Raw genomic sequence first — 23,650 nt, forward strand, 5'->3', positions numbered from 1 at the left:
ATCTTAAAATGTTGTGTCAACTTAGTACTACCTCCGTCCTGATTTATTGGTCTTCTTTGTAATCTGTGCCAAATTTTGACCAAAGATTTAATAAACAAAATGTTAATGCAATGATATAATTTTTGGTGACATGTATAAACATTTTATTAGTTATATTTATGGTCAAAATTTGACACAGAATACAATGGGAACCAATAAATCAGAACGGAGGTAATATATCGAAAGTGGTCGTATGGGTAGGGTGTATGTGTGTTTATAGGGGCAAGTACATTTGTATAACATACTCCCTCCGATTCTAAATATAGGTCTTTGTAGAGATTTACTATGAATTATATATGAAGCAAAATAAATGAATCTTTATTTAAAATGCATCTATATACATTCGTATATGGTTTATAGGAGAATCTCTACAAAGACTTATATTCAGCAACGGAGGGAGTATATGTGATTGTAGCGTGTTCCAAAGATCGAGTATTCGCGTCACGTGGGAATGACCCGTTTTTTTTAGGTTCACGTGCTAATGATCTGCAAAGGCACGCTTTCACCCACGCTACTCGCAAGGCGCGACCGCAAAACCTTCCGTGCAAAAAAGTTGATAATATTCGTTGCCGTCACCCGCTCCTTGTACCCTGGCGAACAAACTGAAACCCATTTCGTTCAACATTGTACTGCTGCCAAGTTTCTGACCGTGCAACGTGCATGCATGGTTCATGTTTCATATTTTTTCGACCTGTAATTCTCGATTAATTCAGTCACACCCACCTACTTAACATTCATTTCCAGCCATTGACAGCTGGCCGCAGCCGACATGCACACCCACCCAAGGGCTTTGTTTCAAAACATACATAATCCGAGGACTTCTTCCAACGAAAAAGAAAGGCAGAGGCGACGGTGACGCGACACCTCGAGGCCAACGGCTACCTTTCCAGCGCAGCTTCGGCGTGATGGGAGCGGTAACATCTGAGCCGAGGTGAGGTGTCCACGGCCCGGCCCCAGAAAATAATAACGCGAGAAGCCAAGCGCGCGACCGAAAATACCACTCGCCCCTTCGCCACCGGACGCGGTCGGAGATGGCGGCGACGACAGCGCAGCCGCCCTCGCCGCTTCCGCCGGCCGGCGAGGTGATCGAGGTGGAGAACTCGGAGCCGGGCTCGCCGGACGCCGGCAGCCGGAGCAGCGGCAGCGGCCGGAGCTCGTCGGAGTACTCCGGGTGGGTCTACCACCTCGGCGTCAACTCCATCGGCCACGAGTACTGCCACCTCCGCTTCCTCGTCATCCGCGGCAAGTGCGTCGCCATGTACAAGCGCGACCCGCACGACAACCCGGGACTCGTGAGCTCCCCTCGCCCCCTCTCTCCGCGCTCTGCTCTCGCCGCTAGATTTTGGTTCTGATGCGCCTGATGGTCCCTTTGATTCTGGGGGATTTCGGGTTATGGCTCGTCAGAGTTGTGGATGAAGCCGGGACCGCTCAGTTACGTCTTGCTTTACTGCTTGTTTGTTAGGTCTGTCTAGTCACAGTTGTGGGGGTTTTTAGATGAACTGCTGAATTGTGCGAATTATACTCTGTCCTTGCAATTCCTGACTTGATTTTGGCATGAGGTAGAGGTAGAGTTTTTTTTCCTTTTTCTTTTTTGCGAAATAGGTAGAGGTAGAGGTAGAACTTTGCACGGGCGAGAATTGAAACGTCCATGGGAGTTGAGAAAGCCTATTTTGTTACGAGGGAATGTGGTGTCCATGCATTTGGACGTGTCGTATCTACTGAGAAATGCTTAAATGTGCATTTGGAGGTTAATCTGGTTTGTAAATTCTACACAGTTGTGGTTCAGTTGCTGCTATGCTAATATATGATGCACGTGCGCTTATTTTTCCGCTGAAGATTTTACCACCAAACTTGTCAGAAGTGGGGGAATTCGGAAGAAAATGCTGAGTTGTGTGTGCGTTTTAAATGTGTACCCTCAGGGGATTTTGACATCAATACCTTGGTCAGTGTGTCCTGCATGTGTCTTATCAGCTACAGAATACCGCATTCTCATGTAGGAGTTGTTCCGAGATGTTATAAAAAGGGCAGCCCAGTGCATGTAGCTCTCGCTTGCGCAGGGTCCGGGGACAGGTCCGACCACTTTGGGTCTATTGTACGCAGCCTTTCCCTGCATTTCTGCAAGAGGATGTTTCCAGGACTCGAACCCGTGACCTCATGTTCACAAGGCAACAGCTTTACCGAGATGCATACATGCCGGGAAAATTCTCCTGCGTTGCTCGCTGTTGGGCAGGACAAGTTCCCGCACACCGTCTTGAAATTTCACCTGCCCAGCTCTCACAAACCAGGCCGGTCTTACCCATGGACCCACCTAACAACATGCTTGCCTTGACTTGATGGTCAACACAACATGCGGGAGTGGGTCTGCGGCCCACCTAGGCCACGTCCCACCAAGGGTGTGCGCCTTGATTCCCGCGAACTACTACCACATATGGGTGGACTTATGTTTGGACACTGCCACAATGGTTCTTCATTTGCAGAATTTTATCTCTCAAGTTTTTCTTGGGCATTCTTGTGGAGGATTACTTTACTCATAAACATCTGCTTGTAGGAACCTATCCGAAAGGGTTTTGTCAGTCACACTCTTGTGGTGGAGGAGGTTGGTCGCAAAAAGGTCAACCACGGGGTAATGCCGTAATGGTCTAATTTTGTATTGGTGCTTCAGTTGACAATGAAGTGAATGAACAGACATATATTCTTATTAAAGAAATATCTGATATATATATATATATATATGTTTTGAAAACCTAGGATGTTTATGTCTTGAGGTTGTACAGTAGATTGGATCAAACGAAGAAAGGAGAGGTATTCATCTTATTACACTCTTGTGTGTTTGCATACAGTTCTCCTGGCAATGAAAGATCTATTGTTACTGTCTTTTACTAGATTGCGTGTGCAACTCCTGGTGAAGCTCAGAAATGGACTGAAGCATTTGAGCAGGCTAAACAACAGGTATTAAGCAAGTACTGTCAAATACTACTTGCTTTTATCCAGATAGAGTAGTTCTGGTGTTTATTGAAGCAATACACCAATTCCCTTGTTCAACTGGACCAAGTTTTACCCTAACAAGCTAAAATAATGCTTCTGTTTAAGGCACTTCTGCTGAAGTAAATATACCGATATAATTCATTTTCCTTATTTCCCACTTGCGTTATTAGTATTAAAATTGTGATAACTCACCGGATAATATTCTTGCTCTTTCTCTATGATATGAACTGCCATAATATTGCAAGAGAAATGTAGGTTTCTGATGAATACACAGAAGAATTTAGCATGTAATCAGGTGATTAATACTGTTGTGATCTGATTAACTTAAATTTGCAATGCAAGAGACTTGTTACGGGCCACATAAGTGTGCTAAATATAAAGGACGTGACTACACAGTGTGCCCACCTAATCTCTTTGTACCGCGCTCGGTACAGTGTGCCCACCTAATCTCTTTGTACCGCTGCGAACAGAGTTCAGCATGTCTCTTTACCTTATTACCAGTTTTTTTTCTTCAAAAAAGCAACTACGCCAGGTTAGTTGACGCAACTGCCAGATCTTTTGGTACAGTTACCGGGTTTTACGAAAAGCAATTACCAAGTTCTCAAACCTGGGGACTGTACCGAAAGATCTGGCAAATACAAAAGCAGTTTTACAAAATCTGGTTGGTATAAGCCCACGAATCATCACAACCACATGTGCGTTCTGCGAGAAAATGTAAATATGACACTTGAATAGTTTGTGCTCAAAATATAACTTGCTAGCTAGAAACCTGATTGCTGGTGTGAGAGAAGGAGGACCGGAGGAATGAGTCGAGAATTCTTGATTTTTTTTTGTATGGGGAAATTCTGGAATGTTGAAGTGCTAGCAATTGGCAAATACTCCCTCTGTTCCGAAATACATTGCGTATTAATTTAGTCTAAGTCGAACTTTGTGAAGTTTGACAATGTTTATAGATAAGTTATCAGCATTTACAGTACCGAAGCAATATCATTGGGTCTATCATGGCATATATGCTCATATAGTTGGTGTTGATATTTCTTTAATATAAACTTGGTCAGACTTTACAAAGTTTGGCTACAGATAAAAATAATATGAATGTGTTTTGGAAAGGAGTAACATAAGAAGTGCATTTAATACTATTACAATTAGTGCTCACACTTGTTCCTTGGTGTTAGTAGTGTCATTGTTGCTTTACGAGCCCATAACATAATTTAATGTATAAAATTGTTTGTTTGGATCATTGAATTGCTCATGTATATACAGGAGTTTCTTTTTGTGAATGTATATACAGGAGTTATTCTTTGTATAGTTAGAAGTTGTGCCTCCATTTGTTATGTAATGGATAATCAATCCCTGCTGCATTTGATTTGTTCTTGTTACTTTCACTTGAACAGTCTTTTTATTTATATTTCATAACAGGCTGAGTATGACCTGACAAGAGGGGCCAACTGGAACAGATTGCAGAGTGAAAACGAGTATGGAAGTTTTTCAATGAGGATGATAATCAGTTCTTTATTTTCCACTTTTGAAGTTAAACTGCTTTTCTTGAGTCAAAGCATGACATATAACTGTTTACACTTGGAGGTTTAATCTCGATGGGCATCGACCTCGGGTAAGAAGAGGCTTGGGGAAACTTGTACGCATTGGCAAAGGTAACGTGATAAAGCTACAATATCAGTTTTTTCTTGACGGAGAACAGTAGCATTCTACTGCATGTATTTTTTGTACAACTGACAGAGAGAAAGCAAAAAAAAGGTGTCTAAATGAAGCTACCTATCCAAGATTAGAAGTTAGTGTAGGCTTTTCTGTAAGCCCTAATAATATCAACTTGTATGATGATTAGAAGGGTACGCGCACCTTTTTCGTGGTGTTCTTTTTCCCAGGGTTGTGGGCTAAAGGTTAGCTATTTCTTTTGAGCGTCTTTTTTCGCAACAGTGCCTGTTTTTAGGTTGCCGTTCTGGTGTTTGCCAGCGTAGATGGGTCTTTTTTTTTGCATTGGCTCATTAGCGATTTGCAGCCGAACGCAGCGAGGTAGCTCCAACGGAGCGAACCAAGCAAGCAGCAAGGGAATTTACTAGAAAGCAAACCAAATTAGCAACCTCTGTCATGGCAGGAAGTCTAAGCAGTATGGAGGATAACTAGATGGAGGAGTTTTACTGTACCTGTAGATGCCCTTGCCAGTGTGGAATATGGATTGGAAATGCAAGTTTCTCGCTGTACAAATGTGCACTTAGTTGGGAGCCAATTCCTTAGCTGAGTAAACTATAAGAATGGCCAATTCCTTAGCTTAGTTGGGAAATGCGTACTCAAGTCCAATTTCATTCTGCTAAATTTGTAAACTGCTATTATCTTCGGATTTATCCACCAATATGATTTTATTGAGAACAAAATTTGCTGGCTATCTTCTAGATGATTTGATTCATTTTGAGTGTCGTGCTATTTGCCAGTGTGGAATATGGATTGGAAATGCAAGTTTCTCGCTGTACAAATGTGCACTTAGTTGGGAGCCAATTCCTTAGCTGAGTAAACTATAAGAATGGCCAGTTCCTTAGCTTAGTTGGGAAATGCGTACTCAAGTCCAATTCCATTCTGGTAAATTTGTAAACTGCTATTATCTTCGGATTTATCCACCAATATGATTTTATTGAGAACAAAATTTGCTGGCTATCTTCTAGATGATTTGATTCATTTTGAATGTCGTGCTATTTTACATTGAAACACACGTTTATGTTTTATACTCTGCAAAAGTGAGCTTATTCCTATTCGGTTATTTATGGACTAAAAGATCTACATATCGAGTAAATGTCACCAATCATATACTAATAATACAATGAATTTCAGAAACCCCCATGTACTGTGACATTAGTAATAGAGACTCGCATGTTATGTACTCCCTCCGTCCCACAATATAAGAACATTTTTCAAGTTAACATAGCTTGAAAAACGTTCTTATATTATGGGACAGAGGGAGTACTTGTGACCTGCTAACACCCTACCACCCCCGCTAAAAAAAACGTACCACACATTTTACAGCCATACTTGTGAACACTTGCAGGGTTAAAGGGACTGCAATGTCATCAAATCACAAGTACCTGTGGTTATTGAACAAAATACATTACCAACTAATGCCACAGCACATGGGCTTTTCTCCAGTTTACTCTAATACAGTCATAGCCTTAGACACGAAGGGAATCACTTTGCCATCTCTTGGATCATCTTAATCACCTGAACCCTCAGGGAGCTTTCTCGATCTTCCAGCAGCAGCTTCCATTTCTGCAAGTACTTTGACAATTGGTACAACATCAGTGATTGCCTTGAGAAGTTTCCCCTCAATAGCCAATGATTCTGACCCCCCCCCCCCCCCCCCCCCCGCCCCCCCAACGATAAGTTGCACCTCCTAACCAAAGACCTCTAATAAAATCCTCCAAAGAGACTGGATAACTTCTGGATGTGAAAATTTCCTCCAGACAATTTGAGCTGCCATTGTATCTTAGTGCACATGATACCATGTTGAATGTCTTGCTCTATAATTTGTTTGTGGATTATCCTAATACTGAGTTAATGCAATTGCAAAGTATTATTATTTTTGAACTACATTATATTACCATAAATGTTGCATTATACTAGAAGTTAAGTAAAACGTGGCTGATTTCTTGCTTATCAACAATTCTTTTATTATGTCTTCCGTTACAGGACCAGAAATGCTCCTTCGGCAGTCCTCCGATCTTCAAAGCCATGAAAGGGTTAACACAAACTTTGGAGGTGATACTGGAGATGCACTTGAAGCACATGAATGGAGATTTGTTCGAACATTAAATGGTACTCCCTTCGTTCACAAATATAAGATGTTTTGGATATTTCAATATGGACTACATATGGACTGAAATGAGTGAACAGACACACTAAAACTCTAAAACTTGTCTATATACATCCAACAACAACAACAACAACAACAAAGCCTTTAGTCCCAAACAAGTTGGGGTAGGTTAGAGGTGAAACCCATAAGATCTCGCGACCAACTCATGGCTCTGGCACATGGATAGCAAGCTTCCACGCACCCCTGTCCATAGCTAGTTCTTTGGTGATACTCCAATCCTTCAGGTCTCTCTTAACGGACTCCTCCCATGTCAAATTCGGTCTACCCCGACCTCTCTTGACATTCTCCGCACGCTTTAGCTGTCCGCTATGCACTGGAGCTTCTGGAGGCCTGTGCTGAATATGCCCAAACCATCTCAGACGATGTTGGACAAGCTTCTCTTCAATTGGTGCTACCCCAACTCTATCTCGTATATCATCATTCTGGACTTGATCCTTCCTCGTGTGGCCACACATCCATCTCAACATACGCATCTCCACCACACCTAACTGTTGTACATGTCGCCTTTTAGTCGGCCAACACTCAACGCCATACAACATCGTGGGTCGAACCGCCGTCCTGTAGAACTTGCCTTTTAGCTTTTGTGGCACTCTCTTGTCACAGAGAATGCCAGAAGCTTGGCGCCACTTCATCCATCCGGCTTTCATTCGATGGTTCACATCTTCATCAATACCCCCATCCTCCTGCAGCATTGACCCCAAATATCGAAAGGTGTCCTTCTGAGGCACCACCTGCCCATCAAGGCTAACCTCCTCCTCACACCTAGTAGTACTGAAACCGCACATCATGTACTCGGTTTTAGTTCTACTAAGCCTAAAACCCTTTTGATTCCAAGGTTTGTCTCCATAACTCTTAACTTCCTATTTACCCCCGTCCGACTATCGTCAACTAACACCACATCATCCACAACACCATGGGATATCTCCTTGTATATCCGATTCAGAAAAAAGTTAGAACATCTTATATTTGTGAACGGAGGGAGTATATCCTTATGCTACACCGATTGGCACCCTAAAAAGCAATATGGTGCATCTGCCTGTATTCACTTGTTGGTTTCCTCTCTAAAGTTATGCTTTCAGATGGTTACTCAAGTATATCTACATACATGAAGTCACACATATCATCTTTTGTAACTCTGTGCTTCACTAGACATGCAATGAGTTAGCATTTTTTGTAAGACACTGTTTTATCTTAATTCATCTTCTAATCTTCTGTAAGATGCTGTCAACAGTTTTGTGCTACAAGAGGAACCATGCACAATAAATTGGATTTGAGTCATATAGAGTTTATACAAAGTCGAGAATCCTGATCATACATGTGTGTATTTAACCGCCAGTTAATTGCTATATACCTCTGGTACATCAATTTAACCGCCAGTTAATCTTATTAGTTATCCCCACAAAAGCAAAATCTGATTAGTTTGTCCGACAGTTTGGAGCTATTGGCTATTTATAGCTTAATAAGGTACTGTGCATGTTTGCAGTTACATATTTCTGGTCTTCTGTTCCAATGAATATAGTGATATGGCCAACTAAAAAAAAAGACTAGTTATATGGTCCTGCTACTGTGCCTCTTTTGATTACTCCAGCTTGTCGGACTACAAAATCTTACATTGATCTGGAAGGATCTAACTTGATACTAGCAGTTCTGCAGTTTGCTATTCTGATACGGGAGTTATATGATTTATAATTGAGTCTGTTGTTGTAACCTGTGTTTAACTGTTTCTTATCAGCATACATAGTTGCATCACAGAAAACAATAGTTGATAACTCATCCCCTACATATCAGCATTCCCTGAGTGCACTACTTTTGTGCCCCTGTACCACAGGAACTCACCCCCTTCATTTATTTTATAGTACTGAAAATTACAATCGGTCTTTGTTGTAGATTCTCACCAGATTACAGATTTGAAGTCTTGAACTCTTAGACTCACTAACCGTCACTGTCAAACACTACACATCAACATGGGGTTGATATCACATGCCCATCTTGTTACATACTGCAATACCCGTGCTGAGACCTCTTCGATACTTCACTGAAGCTTGCGTCAGTTGCCACGACTTTGTCACCCACCACCATTGTTGTACTCACCACTAGGGCCATCATGTCTACCATGATCACCTTGACCACCTCTAACATGGCCTCTACCGAGATCAAGTACTCATCTGCCGACATGCCCTTATCCTTGGTCTCCATCATCTCTACCCAAAACAGCAACCTTTTGCAGCTTTTCTTCTCTGTCTGCTTAATGTAGCAACTAGCAGAACAGCAGCAGCACAACGCCACTTCTTTCCTCCTTTTCTTTCCTCCTAGTGATGCCAGCTGATTTGTGATTCCTCCTTCTAGTTATCTCTTCTAGCAGCCACACAAATCAGACGACCTGAACATCTTCCTCATCTTCTTTCACGCAGCAGCCCAACAACAGCACACAAAGTGCAAGCGCATCACTAACAGAGGCCCATTGCTTGTGACCTACAAGCACGGTGATACAGCTACTCTGTTGCAGCCTGCATATGCACACTCAAGACCACTGCTGGTTGCAGCTAGGGTGGGAAAGACAGGTCGTGATTTCCTGCAAATGTCTGGTGGTGTGAATGAACAGAGGGTGATAACGGAGGCAGTGATGAGGGGTGTGATTTAAGTTATCAAGTGGTACCATGTAGAAATTAGTGGAATTATTGTGGGTCCCCTAGAAACTACACTCCCTCCGTTAGTAGTGCTAACTGCTATGAATTATGGTCAGGCTGTAGCACTTGATCATTTTCTAATACTAACTGTATTGAGTTGCATGCCCGGTCGATTCAGTCAATAATCTAAGATGATCAAGAAAGGTACTTCAACACTCTTTAACAATATCCCTAGATGCAGATGAAGAAATATGAATTTTTTTCTCATTCTGTTGAGTCATCTCTAGATATCAGAAATCGGATTTATCTCTATTTTTGTTATCATCATGCAGGAATTAGAATTTTTGAAGATATTGCAAACTCAAAGGTGAAGTTCTTTTGCTTTACAAGGTTAAATGTATAAGATATTGCTGTAGCTTATTGGTAAGATGGTTGTGATAAGCTGATGCTCAATGAACTCTCGACTGCTTTGTCATGATCCATTACCTTAATGGTTGTTGAGCTATCAATCTTTCACAAGCAACATGTAATTCAGTACCGAGCGATTAGCAATAAGCAAGCTGCATAACAGATTATAAGTCGCTGATATATGTCCAAATGAGTCAATGTTTAGTCAGACAACCCTATTCCATGACCATATTGCTAGCTAATACTTGTCTAGACTAGTTTCTTTACAGCTTTTGCCAATTCAAATATTTGACAGAAATCTGAAGTACAAAATTAGAACCACATAGCTATGTGCTTTAGTGAGTGAAATGCTTAAAGTGTTGGATTAATTGCTTCAGAGCATCCGCTTCCATCCCTAGCAACCAGCAATTTCTTTCTGAATGCTTGCTGTGGTTTAGGGCCTGTTTTCTCTGAAGCCATTGGTATCCCAATTCATCTATCACATTTAGCTTGTGTTTGGTTTATTGCCAAACTTTTGGCAAGATAACGTTCCTATTTGTATCTTAGTTTCACTTTCTTGCTGAAAATTGGTCAAATCACGATGTTGATTTCTTAAGTCAGTTTTTAATGTTAACCCTTGGAGCAAAGTGTTCAATTTTAGGCATGAAATGAGCATGCATCTCACTTTTCTGAAGCTGTTATCCACCCTTCTATTGCCCTCGTTTTTGAAAGAAATAGGCTCTACCTTTAAAAACTTTTGCTAATTACTGCTTCTTGCAGGGTGGAAAGGGGATACTTCTCAAGTCTATTGGCGTGGTTGGTGCAAATCCCGACACAGTGTTCGAAATGGTTCTCAGTCGGGATAAGCATAAGCGACACGAGTAAGCTAGCAGTTGATTTGGTCTTTACAGTAAATATATTAGATGTTTTCTCTTTGTGGGTGAAACAAATGCATGTTATCTCTGAATACATTGCCAGCTAGCTCTAATAAGATTCTCCCATGCAGGTGGGATATGTTGATTTCTGATTTGGAGTTGGTAGAAACAATTGATGGGTACTGTGATGTGGTTTACGGGACCTATGAGCCAAAATATTTAAACTGGTACTTTCCTCTCATTACAGTTTGGGTTATTCCCTCTATATGATTGTGATGCAATTTTAACAACAATGGCCTGATTATTAAAGAAATACTTTTTGCTGTATTGTTTTTAGTACAAAAGGCAAATAATTGTAGAAGATCTCAAATGATTTTTGAAGCACGATTAGTAGCCATTTTTGGAGATCTTGAGCTTAGTAAATCATGCTTGTTTTAGTTTAGGATACCACTTCTGCTTTAAGTGTGGTGATGTTAGGTTTATTAAGAGTTACTGTTGTCCCCTGGTCAGCAGTTTGTGAAAAATACTACTTCTACTAAGTATGAGGACTGTTCTCAGGTGGAAATCAAAGAAGGACTTTGTCTTTTCCAGACAATGGTTTCGTGGACAAGATGGGGCATATAGTAAGTAACATGATCTTTTACATTTTCAAAGTTAACTTAGTTATGTTACCTTTCTTTGTCCCTCTATGCAGACATTTTGCAAAGTCCTGCTAGTCACAAGCAAAAACCTCCAAGACATGGATATGAGCGTACACATATCAACCGTAAGATTGACCTTTCTTGATTAGTTTTCTTGCAGTTGTAGACCATGAGTCACTGAGTTCGTTTTATCTGTACCATAACTTTTGGCATGTTCAACCTATGTTCAGAGAGTATGATCACTTCATTTCAAGTTGTGTACTAAAAATAAATTTGCATATTGGCCCTTTTGGTATATGTACATTATAAGTTTATAACTAGAAGTAAAACTAATTGATATTTCAACACTAACCCTAAATGGGTTGCATAGTTACTTTTACTATAGATTATATATCTTCTTGAAGGATCATTAATAATTCCCTGCGGTAAAAGTAAACTTGCTAGATCCTAACCTGAAATGGCTCACATGGTGGGGAAATTCGACCTGTGATGAGTCACGATTGCCTTGCGTTGCACCCATGTCTTGTCACCGTAACGTGTGCACATCACACCCGCTGATGGCTGGACCGTGGTCGTCTGCCTCGGGCCTGTGTCACCATAGTGCATGCCGTTAGATGAATGGACCTTGTATTGCTATTGGGCCAAAGGGGCCAGAATATACAGAACTACAATAGTACATCTGCAAATATGATCCTATAGAAATCTGCTAGCTGAAGCTCGGGAAGGCACAAACTTTGTTGAGCTTAATTATACATGTTTGAAGAGAAAATGGCTGTGTTGAGGTCGAGTTTGTGCTTAGTAAAAAATATTCTAGCTGAACCTCAGGAAGGCACGAACTTGTGATCCACAATCTGGTCTTGCACCTCGATCTCATGTAAGCATCATCCATATCAATATGTTTGGTGAGCTCATGCTTTACAGGACCTCCAACAATGCTGATCGCATGGGTGCTGTCTGATGAGAGAGGAGTGGGTGCAGTAGTAGAAACACCAAAATCATCAAGAAACCACCTCAACCAAGTGATGTAAATTTTGTCCTATGTAAGAAGTAAAGAAGAACATAAGAAAATGTATATCGACTGTAATTTTGTTTTACGCGATGTAAAACTACAAATGTAAAAAAACACGTCATAAAATATACATATAAATGTAATTTTTGTTGTTTTATGACTCATATCTAGCTTTTCGTATGCCGATTTTTACGTAGCGGACTAATGTAAACGTAACTATTTGTACACCAAACGTAAGTTCTGAATGTAAGGACGTAGGAAACCCGTGGGTGCAAAATAACTTATGCAACCCCTGGGTGATGAATAGCATTTCTCTATAACACAGCTAGCTATTTATTTGGTATTGTAGGCGTAGATGTTTTTGTCAATAAAGTTAGTCAAAATTTACAATGCTTGACTTCTTTAAAAATCTATATGAACTATATTTTGTTACGGAGGGAGTATTGCTATTGGGCCAAAGGGCCCGAATACACAAGTAAATATGCAAATATAACCGTCTAGAGACGAGAAACCAACAGCTAGCTATTACACCTGACAATTTAACCATATACAAAGGAGAAACAACACAGCTAGCTATTACACTTGACACATGTATGGCGATCGTCAGCGGCAAGGCCATAGTTGCCTGTATCAGAGCCAAGAGGTCTCCAGTTCAAGACCCGGCCAATGTGCTATCCACAAAAGTTGTTTCCAACTTCATTGATAACACGTTTGAGGCCTGGTGGAGCCTACACGTGAGAGGGGGTATTGAAGTATATGTGGATAGCCCAGCCTTCTCCATTAGTTGGACTTTTGGTTCTACTAGTTGGTGCATGGAACTTAATAGCATGAAGGTCAAGATGAAATAAATTGCACCTGCTATAATCAACATGGGTGGAAAGTGCCTTTACCCTAGCTGTTCATAAATGGCTTCAACCACCATTCTCGTAGTTGCAATACTGAAATTTGTCCAATGTCTTCTTTTTTTTACATTTTGTTGGAATTTATTAAGTGCCTTAACCTTCTCCTTCCAGCCACAACATGGGAAATAAAGAGGTTAAACACATCAGAATCTACTCCGAAGTGCATTGTTACTCGCATGGTGGAGATCTCCCCATGTTTCTGGGACAGATGGAGGAGAAGGACCTCCTCAAATTTTGAGAGAAGTATCCCTTTTGCTCTGCTCAGCCAAGTAGCAGGTTGACCATTCTTTCTTTTATTGCAAAAAATATTATCTCAACAAATTGGATAATGCAATGACGATGTTGTTTGCATATATGATTGAACAGGTCTAAGAGAATACTTTGCAGCAAATCCAGCCATCACACCTGATTTGCCTTCAACAGTAGTGAAGTCAAAAGTATCTGAATCCTTGATCATCCAGAGTGAACTTGAATATTCAGAACCTAATGATGAGTTCTATGATGCACTTGTTAGAGGAGAATCCTTTGAAGGTGATAGTGATGATGATGATGATGATGATGATGTTACAACCCCGAAGGTAATATTTATGGTTTTAAACCATAATTATGTAATCCAAACGGTCATATTGTTGTGTTCAGTTATAAATGGAGATCCAATTTTCTTTGCAAATTTCTATGCAGGCTGGAAAGGTGAAGTTGAAGAACGTATCATGGGCCATTGCAGGTTTAGCTATGAAGCGAACTAAAGGTCATAATGATAAAACACTTGAGATATTTCTACCTTTTCAGCACCACTGAGTCTTGTAGTGATGCACACCAATATATATGCATGTGTGCACATAGACAAACACCAGTCTGTATACATTTGTGCCATAGAGATATGTATATATACGCCCGCCAAAAAAGATTTGTATATACACATAGGCAAGTCCGCAAGTGTCAATTAAACAGATATTAAATAGTGTGTTGGGGAAGCACAAAAGCATGGCGTTTTCATAGAGCACATTTGGGGCAATATGTTCAGATAGTTTAAGGAACATTTTTTTGGCAGGGGAGATAGTTTAAGGAACATACTTGGCTATATTTGCGAAATATGGTGCTTATTAATATTTTTTGAAACAACACCCAGAAATTGACAAGGAAACTATGTATCAAATGAAACCATACCATGTATTTCTGATGCATGCTATATTACTCTAGGTTCACGGTTGTGTGTAGGGCACCATATTGTAGGGCACTGCTACGGTGCCTGACAGGCTGCCACAGTAATGTACTCCCTCCGTTCCACACGTATTTGGTAACACGCTAAAAACTCGAGTCACATCTCTCTTTGTATGGCAGTAAGCACATGCAAACATTGGAAGTAACCTGACCTATTTTGTTGACATGGTAACAGCTAGTGAACTGTAACCACTGCCTAACACTACGCTCTTAAAGTTAATCACCCACCTTTGTACTCATTCGGTACATTTCGATTTCCATGTTTCTGTACTCCCTTCGTTCACTTTTGTAAGACGTTTAAGACAGCTGAAATTGAACTGTTTTGGGTACTGCCTTAAATGTCTAAAACGTCTTACAAAAGTGAACGGAGGGAGTAGTACATTTCGTTTTTCCATGTTTCTGTACTGATACCTGTCCGTACAAACACTCATAGTCAGTACTAGCATCCTTTCAAAATGTAAATCTAATATCTTCACTTCATAATTTATTTCAACTTGTTGATTGATGTAAGGAGGCATCCAAATTGTAGTAGCACACATTTACTCCTTCAGCTCTTCAAGTGCTATACTGCAAGTTGCAAATTTCACTCATTTTGCATATGATTAGATATATGGACTAAACTAAAGAAAGATTGAAGTCACCAATTGATATGTCTTAATTCATCCAAACTGATGGTCTGCGTGTGGCATGTTGTTTGATTTATGATCCGGGCATCCTGTTGCTGCATTCTTACCTTTTGCCTGCATGGGATGATGCATCCAAATATGCACTCTGTCGTTGGAGATTGTCTTTCTCTTGCTTCAAGGGCAAAGGGAACAATAGTTGGTGCATACGTAGATGCCACTCAATTTGATTTGTCTCCTCTGCAGGGTAATAAATACGAGGGTGATAAGAATCACTATAGTTGTACATATATGTCTGTCATTCCCAAAAAGAGGGTCAAAATGGGTCAAATCTATACTTGTCCATAGATTTCTTGTAATAATTCTGATTTCGTAGAAGAATTGATAGTTTCTACCTCTACCCTATCAATTATTATTTCAACGATCAACTTTCCCCATGATGATTTCTATACTAATATCACATGATATCAGCCAATTTCATTTTATTAACTAGCTGAGAAAGAATTTGCAAATTAATAAAACCTAGTGGACGAATTTTCCATCTCCAGGGGAAAAGGACATCATCTCCTACTAGAATCCAGAGTTCTGGATTGGTGTATCATTGTTTTGCTGTTCTTCTCAAATTTGTTTTTTACTTCTTATTCAACTCCAAGTTGAAATTCTTGTTCATTTTTTTCCCTACAGCTTCGCTTGAGAGGAGCGAATTGGTTACAAATTCTATTCCCATAGCTATTGACTCGAGCCATTTCCATGGCACCGTTCGACAAGCGAAAAGTGAAGATGACCCAAATTCTTGGAGTTCACCTGGTGGAGAGAAGTTTATGATAAGAGGGAAGACTTACTTGACAGATTACGCCAAGGTCAGAGTATTACAAGTTATTCTACTAATTAATCAAGAGAATTATTAAAACTACCTTATTTACTTCTCCACTAGTCAATGACAAGAATGAGCCGTTATATGGTTTCTACCGTTTCAAAGATCTCAGGATAAGGTTGCTATGGTTAACAAATGTGGCTGCCTGAATGCTATTGTTATGAAGGACCTATAAGTTTATGCAGCTGTCACTAGTTAACTTCCTGTCGAACTGGTTAGATATATATTCACCCAGCATTTGGGTATACCACTTAACAGGTAGACCTTTGTTTTATTAATGCTATTATATGTTGAGGTTGCTGCACCTGCATGCGGCTAGTGCTTCCACATCTCCAATCTAGTTTCTGTACATCTGATATAGTGAGGAGGTATGCTTTGTGTTAAAACACCTATCCCGGCAAGGTCATTTGAGAAAATGGCCCCAATCGGCTAGAGATCTTGCAATTAATGCAGAGTTCATTTTGGGGCCAGAATTACTTCTGACACTGTTTTTGTTTCTCCTTGTTTGGCCTGTCTCTTGATGTTAACTTGATTTAAACAGATTGCTGGAGGTGATCCTCTTCTAAAGCTTATTGCAGTTGATTGGTTCAAGGTTAACGAGCGCTTTGACTCGGTTGCCTTGCACCCAAAAAGCCTTGTTCAGGTAAAATTGTTGAATGAGCATTAATCCCACTTGCAAACCAACACCACTTTTAGTACAGAGAACTTCGTACAAACAGCTTTCTAGCATACATTATAGTGGGAGCTTCCTTGTTGCATTAATGCAGACTCAAGAGGAAGTTGTTTGTAGTGCCTTACTCTGACATGACACAACATACCTATTAATGTATGCTTAATTTTTTTCCGATATTTAAATTACAGTCTGAAGCTGCAAAGAAGATTCCCTTCATACTGGTTGTAAATTTACAGGTAAGTACTGTTGTCAATTTTTATTCGTTGTCTTAAATGGTGGCTGCCTAGGTGCTATGCGCCACCCTGCCGCTGGCCTAGCACCCTTTTAAGAATCTGTTTTCTATTTTAGGTAGTTTGAAGGGTAGAATATTTTTTGTATTTTAGGTAGCTTGAAGGGAAATTGTACAGTATTATAGCCAATAGTTTGAGAACTAAACAAATATGTGGATTCTTTGATGCAACTTTAGATTTTATTGTAAAAGTTCACACGTGATCTTACTGCAATCTGTAACCAGTTATGGTCAGCTAAAGAATTTTTTCTGGAGCATACATACAGATACAGATATAACCAAGTTAAAGTTATATCCATCAATTTAGGAACCTCCGCCTGTGTACAACATTCGCTGTACATGCTGAAACTATATCAGTTACTGCGTAGTAACCGGGAAAGCGGGTCTGTGTCGTGTCCCACCTGGGTTCGATCTACCCCAATAAGTTATCAAACACTACTGGCAAAGGGCTGTTACATTTATCTAGCTGTTGTATGAACCAAATACTTTACATTTTTCAAATGACTAATGTGCAAACAGACCAGTGTGCACACCCTCAATCATCATAAATCCTGCCTCCTACCGATCAATGTTGCGGATGACAAAACCTCCAACTTAGCAGGTCTTTTTGTTTGCAAAACTACCACAGCCTCCCTTTGGTCTGTTAAAACCCAAGACCAGTGATTTCGTACCTCTCGTTGATCTCATTGAACTCCAGGTAACCACCTGCTCATATTTTTCTTGTTGGGTGGTCGGATCACCGTCACTAAAGCTGCCATGAGCACTCTTCCCATCTTCGCAGTCACAAGCTCCCAGAGGGTGTCGAATGTTAATACTCATATATATTAGCCGTGTAATATCCCCATTATATGAGGAGTTTTCTGCATACTATACCGCACATACACGTTTATATAAATATCAGAGCCCTAGGATTTTTTTTCCTCCCCCACATGCGCAACCTGTGCTCTGTACAGATCATATTTCGGTCTTGTATTCCTCGTACCCCGTAAACTTCAACATATCGTAACCCCCCCTGGCCACTCCTGAATGATAGCCTGAACACCAGAGATATGCTCCTGAGATGCCAATTCAGTCTTCCTAGTGGCACTAATTGTCCTCTCTGCAGCATGGATACTCTGGCAACTCGCAATCACCTCTTCTGGCTCTGTTGCTTCAGTGCTTCCTGCTGGAATATCCTTGGAATTAACTTCGATCCCCATCTGTTGTCTATGGAAGAGGTGATATCTAAGGTGAAGCTTAAAGTTAACAAGCCTTTCTCCTTTGAGGTCATGAAGATTGTTGATGGGATTGCTCCTAGCAGGGCTTCATGGCTGTTTAGTTTTAGAAGGGACCTCTTCTTTCTTTAAGAATGAAGGAAGATTTAGCTTCTTCTCTTAGATCTTGGCTTGATCTTCTTGTTTCCCTCCCTCTCTCTTAGTGTGGTTTTCTCTAATATTCCCCTTGTATAGCCCTCCCCTGTCGCCCCCCTCTTCTGTACATTCTTCTTGTATATGGTTAAATAGATTTACAGTTGGGGCCTCCCTGTTCAAAAGGGTAAAATGCTGAAGAAGCACACAATTTCTCTCATTCAATATCTAAATCGTCTCATATATGTTGTCATCTTTGTTGTATGGATGACATCCTGCACAAGTGATTAACTCCATTTGAATAAACATGTAGGTTCCAGCAAAACCAAACTATAACTTGGTTATGTACTACGCAGCAGAGAAGCCAGTGAACAAAGATTCTCTCTTGGGTAGATTCATTGATGGAACTGATGCATTTCGAGATGCCAGATTTAAGCTTATACCAAGTATTGTTGAGGTATACACTTTAGTGTTGTATCTTATCACCTTGCATGTTACTATTTTTCTTGACTAATTGCATATCACTATTTTTGCATGTCACTGTCTTCTCACCTTGCATGTATTTTTCTTGAGTAATCGCATGTGTTTGCACGTGAACTCACGTACAAAATGATCTCAGGGTTATTGGATGGTAAAGCGTGCAGTTGGGACGAGAGCTTGCCTCCTGGGGAAAGCAGTGACATGCAATTATCTTCGGCAGGATAACTTTCTCGAGGTACTTGAGTACTGCAAAACTTTGCGTTTGTTGAACACCCTCGGTATATGTATCTCTACCGTGCACCCCAATAAGCCCGATGGTAAAGATCAAATTCGAAGCCAACTTACAAAAGAATGCACGTATATTCCCCACCAAAAAAATGCACATATATAACAAATTTAGATGAAACAATGGTATTGATTTTTCTGTCGCATATCTGTTTTTTGCCTACTTTCCAGGGTTATACTTTTGCTATGTTGAATCTGAACAAATCTTGGTATAAATGAAATAACTTTGCAGATAGATGTTGACATTGGTTCCTCTTCTGTTGCACGGAGCATTATTGGCCTAGTCCTGGGATATGTGACAAGCATCGTCGTGGATCTTGCTATTCTAGTTGAGGTATGATCATACAAATCAGACTTTGAAACGCCTTTTTTTTGCATTTTTGTTTTCCGCAATTTGCTCACATAGTTGATGGTAGATTCCAGCAAATGAATAATCCACAAATATCTATGGCACTTCGAGCTATCTTATTTATTTAGCACTTCAATGTACCAACAGAATCCAAAACGGTGCAAGCTTGGGAGTTTTTTTTTTTAGAAACACATTACAAACGAAGACGCTCACATACACGCACGTACACTCACCCCTATGAGCACCTCCGAGAGACTGAGCCGGCAAATCTTGAGATTGACGAAGTCGCCGTAGGCACCTCGTAGTCGATGGGAACGCTCGTCTCCCACTAAACGCACATCACCGGAATGCCTGAAATAAATTCAGAAAATGCGAGGACCCATGCCAAGTCTAGTACTTGAACCTGGGTGAGCTGGTTCCACTTCCACCACAAGGAACCTAACCTGGATGAGATATTTTATCTTTCTCATTTTCACATTTGGTATTCTGTTCATCTCAGTGATAATTTGGCAACAGAAGTCATTGCTTTTCAAACATTGTTTTTTGCAAAACTGGGCAAACGCTCTTCGCAACCTGTGCAAAACTGATGAACACCTAACCTTGAAGCCAGCTGGTTTTGCAAGACGGCTTGACAGCTTTTACGCAACTCTTCGACTCTTTCTATCAAACCCATCGTTAGTGGTTACTTAATCCTGCAGAAACTGCAATTCAGAATGTTTGTAAGACTATTCTCCATTTTGATCTGGTCCCCTGCTGGTTTATGTCATGCTTGTCTTCGATCCTATCCTTTTGGGGGACAAAGGAAGTGGCCTAGACTTCACTCTGTGCATCAACAAGGCGAGTCATGCTAATATGTTTGTGTTTGCAGGCAAAGGAAGAGAAAGAGCTGCCTGAGTACATTCTTGGCACTGTTCGTCTAAACCGTGTAAATCCTGAGGGTGCTGTAGCAATCTAAGTTAATTCCATCTCCTCGCCCCTTCTATGGCACGGTAGATCTGCGCAATTTTCTACCATAATCTTCAGTTCTGGGAGGTGCACATTTGTAAGAAGGAAAACATGGTCACTATGTAATGATCCCAGGTCGAGAGTTGTGTCACATCACATGTACAGAGTACATACTTGGTGCCTATAGTATACATGAAAGAATACTAGAAATACTATATTGGCATGGAAGATGAATCTACTGCCTAATGACGCATATGACGCGAGCAAATAGACACGGGAAAAGGTCGGTTATAGAGAAAGAGATCCAGGATACTTTTCTTTTTTCGGGGTTACTTTTCTTTAATATTGGAAATAAATAAATTATCCATGGTATTTGGAATACAAAAGTTCGTAGAACTGCGACATTTACTTGATTCAAACATCTTGAAGCATTTACAACTATAGTTTCTCTAGTCATGATATCTCTACGGAACTCCAAAGAAAACTTTGCATCCAAAGAGGGCTAAAAAAAAATTAAGGAACTTACAGCAAGTGGTAGAGGCTCCTACTGTTTTATACTAAACTAAAAACAATCTCTATACAAAGCAATTAACCCTCTCCCAATTCCTCATGCAACCTTGGGCTTGTGCAGAGAATTAGGAGCATCCTCATAGGCAGTGAGTTGATCATAGAGCTCAGCAAAGCGCTCAACATAATCCTCCACAGAACTGGTTGGAGCAATCCCGCTATAATCCTCCCCAGGACTGGTTGAAGCGATTCGAAACAATTTTCTGTGAAGAGTTTGATACGGCCATTCAGTCCAACTGAAATTGGGCATTCGTCTTTGCACTGATTCAAGCCACCTAGCAGCAGCACCTTCAAATTGAGCCGTGGCCATGAAAATCCACCTATGCATAGGACTACCCCAGAGACGGAACTGATCTTCGCATCAATTCTGCCACAACATTGAATTGGTGTCGTCAAATTTTGGAAGCTCCATTGGTAGAGAAAACAGGGAATGTTTAGTAGCATCCACAACATGGAAATCTTGAAGGGGGGGGGGGGATTTTCTCAGAGAAGAATTAGATTCACACACACCTCTGACTGGGGGAGGAACATAACATTATGGGCCTTCCCCCGGTGTTCATTGTCAAAGCCAAGGGCGTCGGTGACGGCACGACCATGACCAGCATTGCACGATGATGAACTCCCGCCCCCTTGAGGCCTGGATCCACGGTCTCTTGCTTGTATAGGCTCACCTTGATTTGCTCGAGATCGGGCGCAAGCTCTTCACGGATCCCATACACCCGCACCGACATGAGGCCATCAAGCATGCCGTTATTCGCCTCCAGAAGTTTGCTCATGGAATGGAGAAGCGATTTGCCTGCTCCTTGAGTTTCTCGTCCATGTCGCTGACGATCTTGTAGCGGAGGAGCTCGTAGACAACGCGGCTCTCAGGGCTGAGTTCCTCCATGACTGAATAAAGTGCGTGTGGCTGTGAAGCAGGATCTCCAGGACGAAGGCTCTAAATACCAATTGTGAGCTACTCACTAGATTCAACTCACAAGGACTAGGAATTTCATGGAAGCTTGATCTAGAATTCGAGTTTAGCTAGAAGTTCCACCTAACCACACTCACTTCTATCCATTACAACGAACAAGCCACGGTCACAGTCGTCCAAATCCTAGCTAAAGAAGAAAGACAATGGCTATAAGTAGAGTACAACGATCAACGGGCAGTTTGGGATTGCAAGCCATTGGGGAAGCTTCTTGGCCTTGTCGACTAGGTCCTTGGAACTTGGAACTGGAGCTGTAGCGGCTACGCTGTTGTCAACAACGCTACATTAGGTATCATAGCTTGTTCTTCTCCTTCAATGTTACCGTCCAAATAGGTTTTGGTATAGTAGACACTCGAGTCGTCGTGTCAAGGCCCAATAGGACCAGCACACCGGAACAACAAACGTCGTTGATGAAGAGAAGTGTCGATTAGAAGGATTCAACATGGAGACACACAAACATAGATGAACGAAGACCGGATCCAACTTCAGGAAGCCGCCGCCGTCTCATCTTCCTAAACAGGATATAAACAGTAAACAAACTCAAAAAAACACCTAAAAATAAAGCAAGAGCCCTCCCACCAGCAAGTGTCGGGATCCACCACATCTCCATTGCCCTGAGGCCACAGAAGATAAGTCAGAGCAGCGACGACACCGGTAGGAGGCGGGAAAACCCTATATGAGTAGCTTGTGTGGGAGAGGGGCTGAAAACGTGATGTTCCCTCCCCGACATTTCCTTTATGCCGAATATAGCAATGCTATGTCGACAGACACCGGTAATTGAAAAGAAAAAGGAAAGCATAATGGCGGTAGCGAGAGCGGAGAGCAGAGACCGGTCCCTGTTATTTTCGCGAATCGGTTCGTGTTAATTCCAGACGCCATAGGAATAGGATGCATGGACAGCAGCATCCCTCCCAGACGAGGCAGCCGCCGCAGTGCGCCACTGTGCGTGCCGACCTGGTAGGGCACGTGTCCACCGTCGGTCCACATTCATGTACGCCTGAGCTGAGCCCCCAGCTTCAAATCATCATTCAGATAATACACATACGGCGGCCCCACATACGGCTACCATAGAATAAACCAGGCCTATAAATTCGAACCGGCCGGGCGGACATGGTAGTAACGACGAACCAGCAAGACAGCTAGATCACGAGAAAGAAACCTGTAGCGCCGAGCTAGGCGAAGGTCGGTCGAGAGAGATGCAGGGCGGGGTGAGCGCGGCGGGCGCGGCCAAGGAGGCGGGGGCGAACCTGGGCGCGTCGGCGTGGGCGGGCAAGGAGAAGGGCATGGCCGTGGTGCAGGAGACGGTGGAGAAGGCCAAGGCGCACGACGACCCGGCGGCGCAGGCGGAGGCGGAGGCCAGGAAGGAGGAGCGGCTCCTCGAGGTGGAGGCCGCCAAGCAGGACGCCTACCGCCGCAACGCCGCCGTCGCCAAGGACGGCCGCGCCGCCGCCGTCGTCAAGGATGAGAAGGAGGCGGCCGCCGACGACTCGGAGGAGGCCGTCCCCGCCTGACGACTCTTTCGGAAAACCTTCTTCTCCAGTACTTTCATTTGTTCGATGTATTGTATTGTTTGGAGTGCTGCGTGCATTTGGAATTATTCTTGTGGGAAGAGCTGTTATTATTGGAGATGATGAGATGGGATTGCTTTTTAACGTGCAATGCGATATGATCCTTTGGTCGATTCGA

The 23,650-nt window shown here is 41.8% G+C and overlaps 3 protein-coding genes across 6 annotated transcripts; 2 read left to right on the forward strand and 1 right to left on the reverse strand.

The window, feature by feature from the left end:
- The first annotated feature begins 971 nt into the window (after nucleotides 1–971).
- Nucleotides 972–20,680, forward strand: LOC125509020 (ENHANCED DISEASE RESISTANCE protein (DUF1336)). 4 transcript variants are annotated; one of them, XM_087526064.1, is made up of 22 exons: nucleotides 972–1,331; nucleotides 2,588–2,662; nucleotides 2,788–2,841; nucleotides 2,923–2,988; nucleotides 4,444–4,499; nucleotides 4,609–4,676; nucleotides 6,718–6,843; nucleotides 9,861–9,918; nucleotides 10,696–10,851; nucleotides 10,922–11,017; nucleotides 11,349–11,413; nucleotides 11,485–11,556; nucleotides 13,454–13,618; nucleotides 13,709–13,920; nucleotides 14,024–14,090; nucleotides 15,871–16,046; nucleotides 16,602–16,703; nucleotides 16,922–16,969; nucleotides 18,682–18,825; nucleotides 18,988–19,083; nucleotides 19,366–19,467; nucleotides 20,351–20,680. In XM_087526064.1, the coding sequence occupies exons 1-22, from the start codon at nucleotides 1,071–1,073 to the stop codon at nucleotides 20,435–20,437; spliced, it is 2,352 nt and encodes a 783-aa protein (XP_087382190.1). In that variant the 5' UTR covers nucleotides 972–1,070; the 3' UTR covers nucleotides 20,438–20,680. The 4 variants fall into 4 exon arrangements, with proteins under 4 accessions (XP_087382190.1, XP_048529817.1, XP_048529818.1 ...); XM_048673860.2 differs by having other exon boundaries at nucleotides 973–1,331; nucleotides 9,861–9,895; nucleotides 10,696–10,796; XM_048673861.2 differs by lacking the exon at nucleotides 2,788–2,841 and having other exon boundaries at nucleotides 973–1,331; nucleotides 9,861–9,895; nucleotides 10,696–10,796.
- Nucleotides 20,681–20,831: 151 nt separating this feature from the next.
- LOC125509023 (uncharacterized) lies at nucleotides 20,832–22,914 on the reverse strand. The gene is made up of 2 exons (XM_048673867.2): nucleotides 21,505–22,914; nucleotides 20,832–21,361 (listed from the first exon to the last, which is right to left on the reverse strand). The coding sequence occupies exons 1-2, from the start codon at nucleotides 21,768–21,770 to the stop codon at nucleotides 21,016–21,018; spliced, it is 612 nt and encodes a 203-aa protein (XP_048529824.1). The 5' UTR covers nucleotides 21,771–22,914; the 3' UTR covers nucleotides 20,832–21,015.
- A 145-nt stretch (nucleotides 22,915–23,059) lies between these two features.
- LOC125509024 (uncharacterized) lies at nucleotides 23,060–23,616 on the forward strand. The gene has a single exon (XM_048673868.2). The coding sequence runs from the start codon at nucleotides 23,161–23,163 to the stop codon at nucleotides 23,473–23,475; it is 315 nt and encodes a 104-aa protein (XP_048529825.1). The 5' UTR covers nucleotides 23,060–23,160; the 3' UTR covers nucleotides 23,476–23,616.
- The last annotated feature ends 34 nt before the right edge of the window (nucleotides 23,617–23,650 follow it).

The sequence above is a fragment of the Triticum urartu genome, chromosome 5A, assembly GCF_056163025.1.
Source record: "Triticum urartu cultivar PI428250 chromosome 5A, HENAU_Tu73, whole genome shotgun sequence".
Classification (NCBI taxonomy): domain Eukaryota; kingdom Viridiplantae; phylum Streptophyta; class Magnoliopsida; order Poales; family Poaceae; genus Triticum; species Triticum urartu.

Bases quoted from the DNA above. Each gene is read 5' to 3' on its own strand.
- LOC125509020 (XM_087526064.1), top strand. From the start codon at position 1,071: ATGGCGGCGACGACAGCGCAGCCGCCCTCGCCGCTTCCGCCGGCCGGC. The intron at 11,018-11,348 runs GTACTTTCCTCT...GACTGTTCTCAG, and splicing joins GAGCCAAAATATTTAAACTG to GTGGAAATCAAAGAAGGACT. The intron at 14,091-15,870 runs GTCATAATGATA...TTTTCCCTACAG, and splicing joins AGCTATGAAGCGAACTAAAG to CTTCGCTTGAGAGGAGCGAA.
- LOC125509023 (XM_048673867.2), bottom strand. From the start codon at position 21,770: ATGAGCAAACTTCTGGAGGCGAATAACGGCATGCTTGATGGCCTCATG. The intron at 21,362-21,504 runs GTGTGTGTGAAT...ATGTTGTGGCAG, and splicing joins TGTTCCTCCCCCAGTCAGAG to AATTGATGCGAAGATCAGTT.
- LOC125509024 (XM_048673868.2), top strand. From the start codon at position 23,161: ATGCAGGGCGGGGTGAGCGCGGCGGGCGCGGCCAAGGAGGCGGGGGCG.